This window comes from Caloenas nicobarica, chromosome 1 (genome assembly GCF_036013445.1).
Source record: "Caloenas nicobarica isolate bCalNic1 chromosome 1, bCalNic1.hap1, whole genome shotgun sequence".
Taxonomy (NCBI): domain Eukaryota; kingdom Metazoa; phylum Chordata; class Aves; order Columbiformes; family Columbidae; genus Caloenas; species Caloenas nicobarica.
In genome coordinates, this window is record NC_088245.1 from 27,090,837 (window position 1) to 27,106,032 (window position 15,196).

Below are 15,196 nucleotides of genomic sequence, written 5' to 3' on the forward strand. Positions count from 1 at the left end.
GGCTTCTTAACATAAATTATTTGAGATGTTAAAATCTAATTTACAAGAAAACAATCTGTAAGATTATGGATTAAAATGTAACTAGCATTTCGACTTCCATTCTTGAAGTATTATTTTTGTTGTGGTTATTTTGTTATTATTTCTGTCCTTGATGGTACGAAAAAGTAAATATCTTCATTCAAGCTTCAAAGCTGAATTTTCCGCTCATAACTACCTATATTTCCGTTTTTTCCTTTTTAGCTGTGGCCGCAGCTGTCATTTTTTGCACGGTAACGAAAGAAAGAACACGTATCTTTTTTTATTTGAGTACTTCTGAAATTGAGACCTCCGAGAATGAAATTTAAGTGGTTTTTTTTCAATGACTTATTTTGATACTCTGTCAATGACATTTCCTTTCAGTCAAAGAAGGAAAAAAGCACCATAGTTTGTTCACCGAGAAGCTGCTGTGTTAAACTGCAGAAGACTGTAAATAACAAGGGTTCCATGGGGCTGGTAAGGTTGGTTGGTCGGTTGGTTGTTTTTCGGGTCAAACAACAATAATTATTTATACAGAAAATGCTTTTTTTTCCATTCCTAGGGTGGAATGCGTCCTCTCAGCAGCAGCCGAACTGTGGAAAGCAGCAACAGTAAATCAAAGCCAGAGTTGGGTGTTTCGAGAGTTAAATCATTTCTTCCTGTTCCTAGAAGTAAAGTCACGCAGCCTTCTCAGAACACTAAAAAAAGCAGCAGCAGCAATACAAGGCAAATAGAGGCAGATAATAACATAAAGAGAGATTTGGAATTTGCACAAAAAAGAACAAATAGAAAAATCTAATAAATAAACCTGCCTACAATTCAATTTTCTGTGTTCATATAATCTCTATTGCAAAGAACCAAGTACTCAAATATGTAAATATTTTTTTAAAATAAACTGTTTCCCTGTAATGTAAAGTTTGTACAGGACCACAGGTTTATTTCTATGTAAATCAGATGGAAATTATATTGATTTAAACTTCAGAAATGGGCAGCTTTGCCACCTTCATAGGTTTTTTTTTCTTCTTTTATTATGAAAATTACTCATTTAAATGTTAACATTCAGGGGTATTACCACAGTATTCTGTTTGTGTATATACTGTACATAAATATATTCTATTAATTTCATGTGTTAATCTGCATTCAAATGAGTTGCACAATATGTACAGCAATGGCTTAAAGCTATTGTACATGCATTTTAAAGACATTTTTATCTTCACTTAATGAAAAATTAATGGAATGTGGCAATAACTAAAATGATTGGAAATGCAGATCAATTACTTTCAGCTACAAGCCATATTAAATACTTTGATTTCCCCATCATCTGCCTGCTGAATTGTGATTTTGTTTCTCCCAAGCTTCTCTTCATCTAGAACGTCTTGAATTTCCGTTATAACTTTTAAAAAAAGGAGAGAGATTGAGAAATTAAAATGCAATAAAGATATTTTTCTCAGACTCTTATTCTTCGGTAGAATTGAAAAAAATGTGGTCATTTATTAACTTAGTTTGTCTTGTATACTGTAAAAACTTTTATATACGTCATAAGTGTTTTTAAAGTATCCGAGAAATAACAGTGTTTTACAGAAACAGATTTTACTGAAAATGAATTTGAGCACAAGCTAAACCTACAGTATTATCAGAGATAATGTACTAGCGATAACATGAGTTACTATGTAATTATCCATTTCTATTGTGGATTTAAGGTGTAATTGCTGTGAAATGATACTTGAGTTGCAGTTAAAATTCAGTCGTTTTCACATTTCCCCCACTTCAGAGGTAGCTGATGTTCCCCCGAGGGAGAGTTCTCACGAGGGGAATGTTTTCCCCGTCCCTCCTTACGGTAGCGACAGTTCCATACTTGTGAGCTGTGAAACGAGGAAACGCTGCCGGTCTGATACCTCAGCCGGCAGGCACAGGAACGTGCAGTTTCCCGGAGCTCAGATCCCTCCCGACGCGCTCCTGGGAGATGGGTTTGCAAGCCACGGACAGTAATGTGGTCATGCCTGTAATTTCCAAAGTAGCGTTTTTCTCAAGAAAAGCCTGGTAAAGGCAAGGATTACCTACCTGTTTCCTAACACTTCACCTTTATGTGTAAAACAATCATCCCAAACTCATGTCAATAAAACTTTTTTGTACTGCATATTGTCTGTCTTGCTGTCTCTTTGTGCGTGTGTGTGTATCTCTATCGATACAGACTATTAGAAGCTTATTTCTGTAATCATTTCCCGCACGGTATATTCAGAAAGTAGCATGTCTTTAGTAATCACTGCTTTATTAAAACCTGAGTTTCTCGTGAGATAGCAACATATAACTGAACACGGATGATTTCTCTAGAGGTTGAGGTGGATTTTTTTCTTTATTGCTGTAATTTTGGTGCTGAAAAACAAGATGCGGCTTTAGCACTAGGCTCTTAGCAGCGAAGTCAGCTGCAAACCGCTGCAGGTCAGAGAAGTGGGTGCCAGCGACTGGCAGCCCGTGCGTGCGGCCGCGGGGCAAGTGGCGGAGTGGCAACTCGTGCGCGGATTGCGTGGTGAGGAGGAACACAACATGGAAAATGTTTTTTGTAGCAGTCACACAAGTTGCAACATCAGGATTTGTAATAACGTGGGGTTTGGGGTTTTTGTTTGTTTTTTGCTTTTTAAGAGCTGTAAGAAAAGAAGAGAAATCCTGACATGCTTCTAAGCTAGATTTGTTCTACATTGAAAATACACCTCGCAAATGTCAGACCTCATTTAGATCAAGAGTCAGCTGTGTGTTTCTGTGTGGGAAGATGTCAGCAGTGTCCTAGAGTGTGTTTGGAGATCTAGTGTAAGACTGCATATTGTCTGTGAGAACCAAAAGTCTTCTGTGCTGCACTTTGAATATCTGCAGAAGACAGAGTAGCTGTGATCATCTCTTCATGGTTTGGAAGTCAGGTCTCTATTGCTAAATTTAGCGTTGCTTTTCAGTGCCCTCATTATCCCTTCTTTTCAGCCTGCTGTCCTAATCTCTCTCCATCTGCATCTTTTTACCTGGTTGACTTGTATCTGCTGTCATTTTGTTTGTCTGTCTTTCAGTTCCACACAGTCTGTGGCCTTCATAAATCTTTAATCACACAGTGTGTTGCAGATCTCCTAATAGAATCTTATCTTCTGTAGTAACTGTAAAGCTCGCGTTAGGCCATAACAATTCCTGCCCTCAAGGGGTGAAAGCCCCATAACCCCACAGCAGTTGGCATGTGAACATACCGCTTCTCTGCTGGTTTGTCACTTGGATTGTGCCGGATGGTGCAGAAGCAAAGCGAGAGGCTCTGTCCGTGAGCCCAGGGCTTCACTGTATCTTCCGTCTCTTGCTGTGACACTACAATCAGCGCTCCTCATGCCTGACTTGTGATAGCAACTGCTCTCTTTTGGGGTTAGTAATGGGCGAAATCCTTCTCCTGCATTCCTTCCTGTGTCCTCAGCAGAGAGGCTGTGGCTGTGCTGTGTGGTGGAGCACGCCGCTCCGTGCTGCCCTGCGCTCCCATCCGTTACCCCTTTCCAGCTCTTTAAAGGAGGTGAGGGAAGGGAAGGCGGAGATACCCTGTCCATGTGGAGGGAAGTACAGGGAAGCCCCGGGGGCTGCATCCACTGCATCCATTCCACACGCCACTAGGTCAGTGAAAAGACTTCTTGTTTAACCCCCGTGTGACTACGCTGTATTCCTTAGACGCAACCACGGGAACTTGAAAGATCGTTCTTATCCACCAATGACCTTGGCAGGTTCTAAACACTCCAGCTCTCTGCTTCGAGTGAGTCTTGAAAATAAAACCCTTCGGCATGTCTCCCCCAATTCTTAGTTTTGCGAAGAACATGGAGTTTGTTCCTTAAAATAATGCCTGAGTCCATCGGACAATATTCGCCTCAGTTATTCAGTTGCTGAGCATGAGCTCCAAAATGAGAAGTGTGAAGAAACAGCTGCATCATTCAACAGAGGCAGCAACATTCATCAACAAGAGCAAAATCAGAGGGCCTGCATTTCTGAGGGTCATCTCTTAATAAAGCTCAAGTGATTTACAAAACAAATCAAACCCCTCCAGCTTCCCAGTAAAACTGGAGCAGCAGAATAGTCTCTACGGAATAGTCTTTACAGAGAAGATACTTGTGGAAGGAGCCAATCTAAGAAAACCCATTCACGTGTTTAAGCTTTGATCACTGTGAGAAGGAGCCTATTGAGAAAGAAGAGAAAATAACAGGTTAAAAAAGATTACCTATCTCTTGAAAATCTCCAGTTGCACTTACAAGGGTTATATTTTGAGACTGAAGTAAGTCCTGTGAATAAATTAGTAGTAATATTGTTTGGCCTAGGAACAGGATATTATTTTTGGAGAACATGATGGTTTGTAAATGAAACGTGTTACTGTATTGCATTGCACATTGCTTAATTTGCAAGATTTCTAGGCAGCAATTAATTGTCCATTAGTGAACAATTATACACACAGTTCTAAAGTGATTTTTTTTCCCAAATGTTAAATTACAGCTAAGTAATGGTAGAGCTAAAATACCAAATCTATGTCAGAAAGAGGAGAAAAAAAAATCAGATTACTTTTTTGATAAAGTAAAAAAAAATGCAACAAAGTTATTTAGTTCTGAACTGACCTCCAACGGTTAACGCCAATTCCAAATTCATGTTAATGTGAGGAAAGGTTTTAAAAGGCACCTTTTCCAAGAGCTGCCACATTTCAGGGAAACAACTTAAACCTGTTGCTTGAACAGGGTAGAAGTGAAGAAGCGTGGAGGCCATCGGGTGTTCAGCAGCTCTGAGACTGCTGGAACAGGCTGAGGGACGTGAGGCTCATGGAAATGGAGAAAGACTTTGAAATAGATATTTCATTAACAAAATACTAAAGCTGGTGAGACACCAGTTGAGCAATTGTGAAAGCAAAATTGTTTTTTGGAACAGCAGCTTGTTTGGGTCCAGTGAGATTCTGAGCAGTTCCCGCTCATGACAACTGTCAAGCTGTTTCATTAGTTATTTGTTTGTGTAAGATTTATGACAGTGGCTAAATGTGTAGAGTTTGAGTTTGTTTAGGTTGATCTTGCTTGGCCATTGCTGTCCTAAGACGTGGCTGTACGAGCAGTCTGGCCACCCTTCTCTGTACTTAACGAGAGCTACAGATCCTCTGCAGAGTAATTTCACTCTTTTAAACTTCCTTCAGTTTCTTCCTAGCAGGCTGTAAAATTAAATCTTCATGTGCAGTAGAGTCAGCGTGCTCTTCTCTTTGGCTGCATATTGTACACACCGCTCCCTCTTTTAACAGTACAGGTGTGTGTCTTTAATAACAAAATGCCTTGGGAGAAGTATTTTTTTTAAATACGTTTTATTAAAATGCGAAGCGAAGCAAGTGAAAAGAAAAAGTCTCTTAAATAATGCTCGGCCTGTGTTTTGAAGGTCATTGCTTGCTCTTCCACTGCGCTTGGGTTATGGCCTCCTTTTCTTAGCCTTTTTTCATTTTTTCCTTTTGGCTCCATTTTCCACACGAGCAGCACACGCAACTTCCCAGCTTAGCTTCAGGCAAACAGCCCTGGGAGCGGTTGTCCCACCACCAACAAGGACAAGAACGCTTAGTCTAGAAGGTGATGCGAGCCTCTCAGCCTCTGTTGGGAGGCAGATGCTCTTCTCCTCCTCTTCCTCCTCCTCATGGAGGCAGGTACCAACTTCCCTCCTGTTCCAGACTGAGCTCCAAAGTAGCTGAAACAGGATTTTTGGACTAAAAGAAATCATGGACTAAAAGAAATCATACGTTCCTCTCCAGCCTTTTCCCACTTGCCCTTGGAGGGCAGAGAGAGAACAACTTCTGCAGGCTGTTCTGCAGGTTGCTCGCTGGGACAGGCTGTACGGTGGGTGGCAGCCGATGGCAGAAGCTGTTTCGATGAGAGTTGTGCAGCGTGGGCTACAGGGCGTGGGGTGGTCAGTTGGATGACCTACTTGATTTTTTCCTTCCCAGGGCTTTTTCCTGTTTGTATCAGCAGCTTTCAAATGTGTCCTGTCTAATATGTCCTTCTGTTGTATTTACCTTTTCCTTTCTTGAAATGTCTCCTTGTCCGCTTACTGAAACTTGTCGTCTCTTAATGCTCTCAACAATGACCCCAAAATATTAATGCTACTGATTGTGCAAGCTTTGAAGAGCACGCTGATTCTGATGACACAGTGCTTCTTTTCTGCTGAGCTTTCCTTATCATCTTGTTTATTTAGATAATAATCTCTCCCGCATGGTTTGTCTGAGTGATGTCCTGAAAAAAAAAAGAGTGATCCTTGGCGTTGCTCCTCGGCTTGGCCGCGGCCGCTATCGAGACTTGCACGAGCGGAGGGCTGGCTGGGTGAGAAATGCGTTACACGGGGTGAGGGGAACAGTTTGATGGTGGGGAGGGAATGGAGATGGGATTCAAAAGTGATGCTGCTTCAATATACAGCTGGTTTTCAGGCTGAAGCGAGCTGAGCTTAGTGGCAGAGAAACAGGGAGATGGCAAAACTGAGCCGCAAGGGTATCCAGAACTTGCTTCATGGAGGAAAGCGAGTAAAGCAAGATGTCCACACGGACAGAAAGCAAAGAGACCCAGGTAAGTGCTAGAAGACAGACAAGAATAAAAGTATATTATGAAGGATCGGGTGGGAAAGAAAATAAGACAGAAAGAAAACATCTATTTGGAGAGGAAATGTGTAATGAGGGACAGAAAAAAACGTGACGTGGGCCAGGGAGAGCAGCTGCTCCCAGGTGCAGGGCAGCTCGCAGGCTCAGCCTGGCCCAGCAGCTCCTCGAGCAGCCCCAGTGCCCGGTGCCGGCGCCGCTGGTGCTGCCGCGGGCTGGGGCGCTGCTGGTGCTGCCGCGGGCTGGGGCGCAGCTCCCGCTGCCGCGGGCTGGGGCGCCGCTGGTGCTGCCGCGGGCTGGGGCGCCGCTGGTGCTGCCGCGGGCTGGGGCGCAGCTCCCGCTGCCGCGGGCTGGGGCGCAGCTCCCGCTGCTGCCTCCTGCCTCGCGGGGGTTATTTTCCAGACGGGCACGTGCTGCTCTTTGCAGCTTTAGGGCTCAAGCAATGCAAGAGATGCAAAGCTCATTTATAACCGCCTCACACGCCTAAAGAATTTGAGTGGTGGTGCTGCTAATGTTGGTGGCGGTGGCCTTTAAAAGGCTCTTTTTAGGGCGCTTTTTTTGCCAAATCACTAGCCTAAAGGAGGCTGGGAGGGACCCAGCTGGGGTGTCACGGGGATAAGGTCAGCGGGGCCAGGGCCAGGCCCTGCAGCACCATCCAGTGCTGCCCCTGCAGCCCGGCCCAACAGGCAGCCTCTGGGGCGGACACTGGATGTTAGCAACTAGTTTTGTAATAAATATACTGTATTTATTTACAGTGACGCACATGTTTTGATAGGCACCAAGGACTGAAGTGGAAGTAGGCGAATAGGTCTGTGGTGGCCGCACTGTGGGGGAGGGTGTTGTAACAGGTCATACAGGCAGTTTTTGTTGGTTTTTTGTTTATTTTTTTTTTAATTTAAAGAAAAAGAATCTAAAATGTCTGTATTACTAGAATACTTTCGTGCAGAAAGACAACATTGGACAGTACCTGGCCTAACTGGGGCTGCCCTCGTTTTTGGCAGCTCTATCATAATGCGACATCAAAGACTTGTAGCAAAAAAAACCCCAACAATCCAAATATAAAAATTTTGTACAAATATATTTTTCTTCATAGTACATAATCACCCTTAAAATACATCATTTCCCTAGTAAATGTTTGCAACAATATTAAAATAAATAAAATATCCTAGAGGAAGTTCAGTTTCATCATAAAACTGCAAACCAGAGGAGTATAAAAATTAATTCCATTATTAAAGTTTACTTCTGAGAGGTTTCTGCTTTTTTTTTTTTTTGGCCAGAGTGAAAAGCAGGCAAAGGTGCCAGACCTGTGCAGCCTATTCCTGCCCCCTTGCCCGCAGTCGCGCCTGTCAGCAGGTTCTGCGCTCATCCTGCTGCGAGCGCCGGCTCGGGCAGAGCGGCTCCGCGGTGTTACAAGGAAACACCAAATCTCCCTTAACCATGGAGACGTGACGGACGTTGACCGGCTTGCAAGTCGATATCCTCCCGTCCTGCATTCTCACCTGCACGCACGGAGCGGAGCGCTGTTGCGAAAGGGCATTTGGCCTTAAGTTCAAATTACAGTTGCTGCACGGAAAACAAAGAGGAGGGAGTCTTCTGCGCGCCTTGCCGAGGTTGTCCCTTAAGTCGTTTGCAGAAAGTGAGTCCAAAAAAGCTTTTTACATTCTGATTCTTGTATTTTTCACACAGGTTTGATTATTTTTCTCACGTTCTTCCTGCTGTCTGGACCTCTCATTCCAGGAAGAACATTTCTAAAAGTTTTCTGAAACAATTATGTCAGGTTAGGCAGGTTACTTCTGCTTGCTGTCTCGTTTGTACTGAATTAGAGCAGCTTTTCAAAGGAAGTCTGGTTTTACCATTAAAAGCGGCAAAACATCAAAGGATGTGCTAACTTGCACACGATTAATCATGGAAGGGAAGTAATTCCCAAATGCACGTGTAGCCGCTGCTGTGAGCACCTCCTGCACGGTCCCGTCTGTGAACAGCTCCTGCAGGTTCAGGATTGCTGGTCCGGCCATAGAGGGCACGGCTGAGGATTCACTGCACACAGAGGGTGCCCGCACCGCCTCTCACAGCCTCGTCTCCTGCACCTCTTCCTCCGTCTCCTCCTGCAAGGCAGTGATTTTGGGTCGAGGGTTGCGTTTGCTGGAGTTTCTGTGGTGTATCGGGAGGAGCTTAAGGCGATCGGCATGGCTGATGGCTTGCCTGAAGGAGCTTTTTTCGCTCAGCAGCTTCTGAATGGATTCATACTGCCGCAATTTATTGTCCTCGATTACCTGAAGAAACATATCGCTCTGTTAGATGGGCAAGGATGGTTCTGACAGAATTCCGCTGACACAACTAACGGGGCAGGGAAGAGACGTGAAGGCATAACAGAGATCTCCTTCTAACAGGAAAAGCCGACTTTACAGTTTGCAATTTCTAATGACAACCATAAAAACAGACATTAAAATTTTAACCTGTGGAAAAGGTGCCCGTTGCTCAAGTTACAAAGCACCGTTGGGCTTGCTGGTTTCTCCTGATTTTTACCTGCGAGATCATTTGCTGGGGTCTCCAGGTACCGTGGCATTTTCCCGGCACTGCTAAATTGCCTGGTTAAGAAAGTGTTAACTGCAGCACAAGAGCTGTATGGCAGGCAGAGGCAGCAGGCTGCCAGCACGGGGCCTTCTGTGCCTTCTCCCACCACACAAGGAAGCGCTGCTGGCCCGCGGTCAAAGGAGACAACAGGTTTGCCCTGTAAGGCCGTGCCGGCCCCGCTGTCAGGCAGGAGAGAGGGAAAAATGGGGCTCCCTCGCTGGCACCACAATGCCGGCGTGTCTCAGGTGAGGGCACAGGCCTGACAGGAAAGAGCTTTTAGCAGCTCTGTTGCCGAAATGTTGTTTGGAGGGCGGTGAAGCTGCTTCCCCCCGGCTGCCGGGGCTCCGCCGGCACAGCGGAGCGGGGCCGCGGGCTGGCGGCACGGCTCAGGTCCAGCACACGTAGAGGTGCAGCACACCCGAAAACATGCAGCTTGCCTAGGGACCAGCCTGCTTCAACCTCAGGCTGTGCTCCTCCTGCTGCGCTAGTACACCCAAGCAAATATACATAAAAAGTGATGCTCCGCTTTGCTGATAACATGAAGGTCCCCTCTTATGGAATAGTCAAGAAAATACAGAGGAAGGAACCTCATTTTTAAGAACAATTACATTACTTGCCTCTTATTTCCTTTACTAACCATTTTTCTATAACAAAGAAAATACCCCAGGACTTCAGTACTTTGCCACCTTGATTAAACAAGAAAGGAATACTCAAGTGGCTTCATGAAAGAAATCAGCAATTCTGACCATCAGGTGTTGGTGACAAAGTTGGTGAAGGGTTTGGAGAGGAAGCTGTATGAGGAGTGGATAAAGTCACTGGGTTTGTTCAGGCTGGAGGAGACTGAGAAAAGACCTCATGGCAGCTACAGCTTCCTCACAAAGGGAGCAGGAGGGGCAGGCACCAAACTCTTCTCTCTGGTGATCAATGACAGAAGCCGAGGGGATGGCAGGAAGATGTGCCAGGGGAGGCTCAGGTTGGACATTAGGAAAAGGTTCTTCACCCAGAGGGCGGTGGAGCACTGGAACAGGCTCCCCAGGGAGGTGTCACAGCCCCAAGCCTGACAGTGTTCAAGACAAGACTGGACAATGCCCTCAGACACATGGTGTAGATTTTGGGATTGTCATATGCAGGGACAGGAGTTGGACTCGATGATCCTTGTGGGTCCCTTCCAACTCAGGACATTCTATGCTTCTGTGATTCTACGTTTTCTTGGGAAACTCCTCTTCTCCATGCAGCCTCCTCTTGCTCAAGAGAAAGTGCAGGTCTTTCTGCATTTGCAATCGTAAAGCTCTGTGAGATGCTGGGATTTTTCTGGAGCTCCAGAGCCAATCAGCAAGACAAGGCATCTGGATCAGCGGCTGTGTAACCTACACAACACAACTTCTGTTTGAAAGAAGGAATCCAGCTCTTCCATAATGTGACTACGACGGCTCATGTGAAAGAGCAAACAGGAGCCTGCTGCTCTTCTGCAGGTGACTTGGTTGCTCCACTGCCCTGAATGACCCCATCAATCCAGCCAACTTCACCAATTCTGCTTGGTGTGTTTTGCATGTTCATCAAGTGTTATGAAACGACAGTACGTGAGACCGCGAGAAACACTCACCAAAAATCGCTGGCACTCCAGCATCGCCTCCAGCCTGTGTTCGGAGAGTATCACTGTGCAGTTGGCAAACGCGTGCTTCAGAGTCTTCCTGATCACTTGGGAAGTTCTGAAAAGCAAACAAGCATCAGGGTTCAGACTGCATCGTACATGCCAGCACAGCTCAGAACTTTATTGATGGTATTTAATAGTCTGGCTGTGTGTTGTAAAGCTCATGTGCATGGACACCAACAGTGCAGTGTCTCAGTGTGCTGCATTTCTGCTGTGAAAGTAGGTATCAGCCATAAAGCTGAGCTTGTAACTCAGCCTACCTGATCCCTCAAGCATAATTAGAAACATACATTATTGAAATCAGATGTAGTAACAGACCAGACAAGTTACAGAAGGTCTCTCTCGGTGGTGCTGCCTCATTGTTTTCTTATTTCATATGAGAAGATAGAATAAATGATCAAAACTTACACAGGGTCCAGGTGAGCACTTGGTTCATCCAGCAGCAAGATTCTAGCTTTGCTGAGAACTGACCGGGCAAGGCACATCAGCTGTTTGTGGCCATGACTGAGGACGCAGCCTCCATCCACAAGAACAAAATCAAGTTTGCCTGGAAATTGCTCAATTACAGACTTCAGCCCAACCTGTCAGAAAGAAAAAGGACAGGAAAAATCGGTGAGATACAGTTACTGCTTACTGTGGGTACAGCAACCTTTCATTTCCTTGCCTTTCATTTCTAAAGGCAAAGAGAAAATATAAATTGATGAAAAATAGAATCTGGCCTATAAAGACTACAAGCTAGTAGTTGGACGATGTGAAAAGGACTGAAATATTTGGCTCTTACAACATGTGAGGATTTATGTTAGGAAGCTGAGAGCTAATGCTTCATTTGTTGGTCACATACAATGATTTTGACCGAAACACTCTGAGTTAGCAGGCTAGAGAAAGCAATATATTATATTTGAAACCTTTTATCCAGCAGCAATGTACATCAATAGAAATGTTAAGGAAAGTGACTTTTCGAAAGCAAACCAGGCCTCTTTGGTTACAAGGAGGGTAAAAAGAAATTACCAAAATTCACATGCTACATTACAGCAACAGAGAAAACCACCCAGGTCACTACGGCCGTTGTCCCTGTGGCTCTGAGAACATTTCCATCTGCTCCTTTTGCTGCCCCAAAAGCCCTGTGCACATTGTTCACACCAATGGCATCACGGGTTTCCCTCTAGCACTGGTGACAAAACATTTAGAGAGGTGGTCACACCAAGTGAAGCTGCTTCCCTTGGACCAGAAACCAGAATCCAGTCCAGAAGATGTTTTCTGACTGTTTCTTCCAGTGCTCCTTGCTGCCCTCACTGGGAAATGCACTTTGTACACCGCAAAGCAAAGCTTTGTATATTCCACAGGTCCAAACCAACTGTGCTCCTTGGCCTAATCAGCATCATTTACAGAGAAATTTTCGTAAAATATGAGAAATAAGAAACGTATGTGAGCTGCATTGCTCCAGGAGACATAATAAAAAGCAATGCAACCCCAGTGGTTTATGAAGAGCCCCCTTGGTGTTTTTAAATATTACTGATCTGCAATTAATTTGCATTCCGGGGGAAAAAAAAAATGAAATTAGTCCTTTGCGTTTCCATTTTATATGGAAACCATATTAAACCGGAGTGTGGGGGTACGTCTGTTGAGTTTCTGAAAAGTTCGTGATTTATTTATAAGAAAATTAAGGCCAGTGCTTTGCTCTTCACTCCTCTTTTGAACACATATCATGTCCTTTAACGAAATTTTGCATATAATGGCTGGAAAAGGTGCTTTCCTCTTAAAACCGCACAGGGTCTCCCCTTGTACCCGTTCCAGACAGCTGACTGCAAGAGTACAACAGCCTTAAGAGTTGACACAAGTCTGACAGACTGAGGTGCTGAAATATGGGGGCAATAAAACCGAAACACCTGACATGGGCTCAGACAACACCTTGCTCTCTGCCGCTTTTTGCAAGAGGCATAAACGGCTGATGCTGATCTCAGCGGGATTCTCTAAATCCTCAGCAGCCAACGTGGGTCAGGGACGAGCCGACAGGTAACTGCCTTTCTGTGCCGTGCTCCTGAAGTTACACTGACTCACTGTCACTAATAAGAGCATGAACTTTCTAAACAATCCAGTCACTCCTACTAAAAAGTATTTACAGCTCTTTTCTATTTGCTTTGCACTCTCACCTGTGCAATGAAAACCTCGTCATCACGTATGGATTTGCCAAACTCCTTAATGATAAACAATTCAAAATAACTCTTTTTTTTTTTTGGATGAAATTAATGAAATAATGAAATTAAGCTCTTAAAAATCCCTGGCTCAGTTCACACAAACGGTGAAAACAATCCTCAAAAGCAGAAGTCAGGCTTGTCTTTTTCAAGAAAGGGGACATGAATCCACACTCTGTTTTTTCCCCCAGCCTCAGAGAAGTGGAGAAGCACAGCACTGAGCACCCCATTGCCCCAGCCGGGACCAGCTGAAAAGCTGCTGGCACATCTTTTAACCAAAAACATCATGATGTTTTTATTTGATAGTAAATTGCTCCTAGAAAGTGTCTACTTTCCTGTCTTCCAAACATAGGGAAGGAATTAGATAAACCCAAAAGACAGAGAGAGCAGAGACAGAGTTAACCTCCTGGATGGGAAACAAAGAAGCTTTCAGATTAAGTCCCAGACTTGTAGCATTTTCTGATACTTGAGACTTGCTATGAACAAGGAAAATGGCACCAATTCATTTTTGAGCCTATATTAATTAGGTCATCCCTACCTTGGAAAGGGAAATCTGCTTTCTGGGCTGTAGCTTTCCCTCCCTTACCTCTCAGCTGCCTTTCCTCTGGGTGTTACATCCACCTCTGCAACCTATTAAAATATGACCAGAGCCAATAGGTGGCAGCTGACAACTGTAACACACGGGGTTCAGTTCAACATGGAAACAGACCTGTAAGAATCTGGCCCCTAATCTTGGGGAATTTGAAAAGAAAAATGTTGCTAAAACCTCAGCATAAAATTAGAAGAAAACTTTCAGGTTCATAAACCCTAATATTCCATTATTCTTATTTTCCATGGAAGAAGCAGCTGCCCGGGACAGGAGCGGGTCCGTCAGCCTGAATGCGGTGTTGGGGAGCGCTCCCTCTCAGCTGGCCTGAGAATTGCAATAACTGGGAAATATTCTGAGGAAATATTTTTCTAAGCTGAATATAAATATTTCCTATTGCAATAACACCAGTCTTATATCTCAGATGGGCCACAGACTTTTTTTTTTCTGACCTCCTCAATGTTTACTAGGAATTTTTACACATTTTAGTAGAGAAATGCCTTGCACACCTTTCATATATTTGCCAAAGCATTAAAACGAGAAAATATTACAAGACCTTTTCCTGCTCCTCCACTTGTTTTCTTTTCTCTCAGGGTCACCCAGCAGAGCCAAACACAAAACCTCACTTATGCTAAATCATTGCATGAGGAACCCAGACTGTGCTGTACGGAAGTTTATCTTTTCTTTTTTTAAATCTCTCACAAAGGCACCTTTTTATTAGGCAATAAGGAAACGCGTTTTATAGCACAGCATTATCTTTACTCGGCACTTTTTTTTCTAAGACTGTAGATAAATGTAACATATGATAATCATTTGACCTACACTGCACTCTGCTGTAACCGCTTCACCAAAGGGATACAAATAACATTAAACAGTTTTACCTCTTCTGCAACTTTCCATATTTCTTCATCATTCCATTGCCCGTAAGGATCCAAATTCATCCGAAAAGTTCCAGAAAATATGAACACTTTCTACAAGGAAAAAGATACAGACACAGGTAGAAAAATACTCTGAAACATTGTGTAAAGCGTTGTAAATTTTATACAGAGAAAGAAGGACCTGCTGCCATTACCAGATAAAGCTTATTGCAGGTTACTAATTGTTTTTTAAACATTGTTCCAAAAAAAGTGATTTAAAAAGTCCTTGTGTTCAGTTTTTGGCAATTGTCTTAATAAAAACTTAGATAAACTTGTCTGAAAAACAGTAAAAACTGAATTTCAGCAGTTTTCAGAATAAAATGTTTCCTGTATTTCCATTTTGGAATAAGCCTTTTAAGAACTATTTTTGATTCTTCATTATGTGAAACATGTTCATACAAAAATGATCACTAAACCAAAGTGTGTGTTTCCACAATTTCATTTTGAGATAAAAACTCCGTTGGATATCTGTCAGTATTCAGGGACACTGTCCTAAGTTGTTTTTCATCAACGAATTTCTCGTTTTCTGATCAGTTGTAGCCAAATATCTATCAGCATCGTCCTGTTACCTGACATTTCACCATGTCCCAGTCCTATCTCAAAAGAGGGGTTTTTTTCTCAGTGTCACCGAGATGTGACATGGCATGACGCGATTCC

The 15,196-nt window shown here is 43.7% G+C and overlaps 2 protein-coding genes across 2 annotated transcripts in view; one reads left to right on the forward strand and one right to left on the reverse strand.

Annotated features, from left to right (window-relative positions):
* The window catches only part of CTTNBP2 (cortactin binding protein 2), an 87,438-nt gene extending 85,311 nt beyond the window's left edge, over positions 1 to 2,127 (forward strand). The window contains 2 exon segments of the mRNA XM_065652414.1: positions 578 to 769; positions 771 to 2,127. Of these exon segments, the coding sequence (XP_065508486.1) occupies positions 578 to 769; positions 771 to 821 (243 nt within the window). The 3' untranslated portion in view covers positions 822 to 2,127.
* Positions 2,128 to 7,568: 5,441 nt separating this feature from the next.
* The window catches only part of CFTR (CF transmembrane conductance regulator), an 88,393-nt gene continuing 80,765 nt past the window's right edge, over positions 7,569 to 15,196 (reverse strand). The window contains exons 24-27 of the mRNA XM_065633619.1: positions 14,504 to 14,593; positions 11,253 to 11,425; positions 10,797 to 10,902; positions 7,569 to 8,892 (exon numbers count right to left, since the gene is read on the reverse strand). Of these exons, the coding sequence (XP_065489691.1) occupies positions 8,686 to 8,892; positions 10,797 to 10,902; positions 11,253 to 11,425; positions 14,504 to 14,593 (576 nt within the window). The 3' untranslated portion in view covers positions 7,569 to 8,685. The remainder of the gene's footprint in view (positions 8,893 to 10,796; positions 10,903 to 11,252; positions 11,426 to 14,503; positions 14,594 to 15,196) is intronic.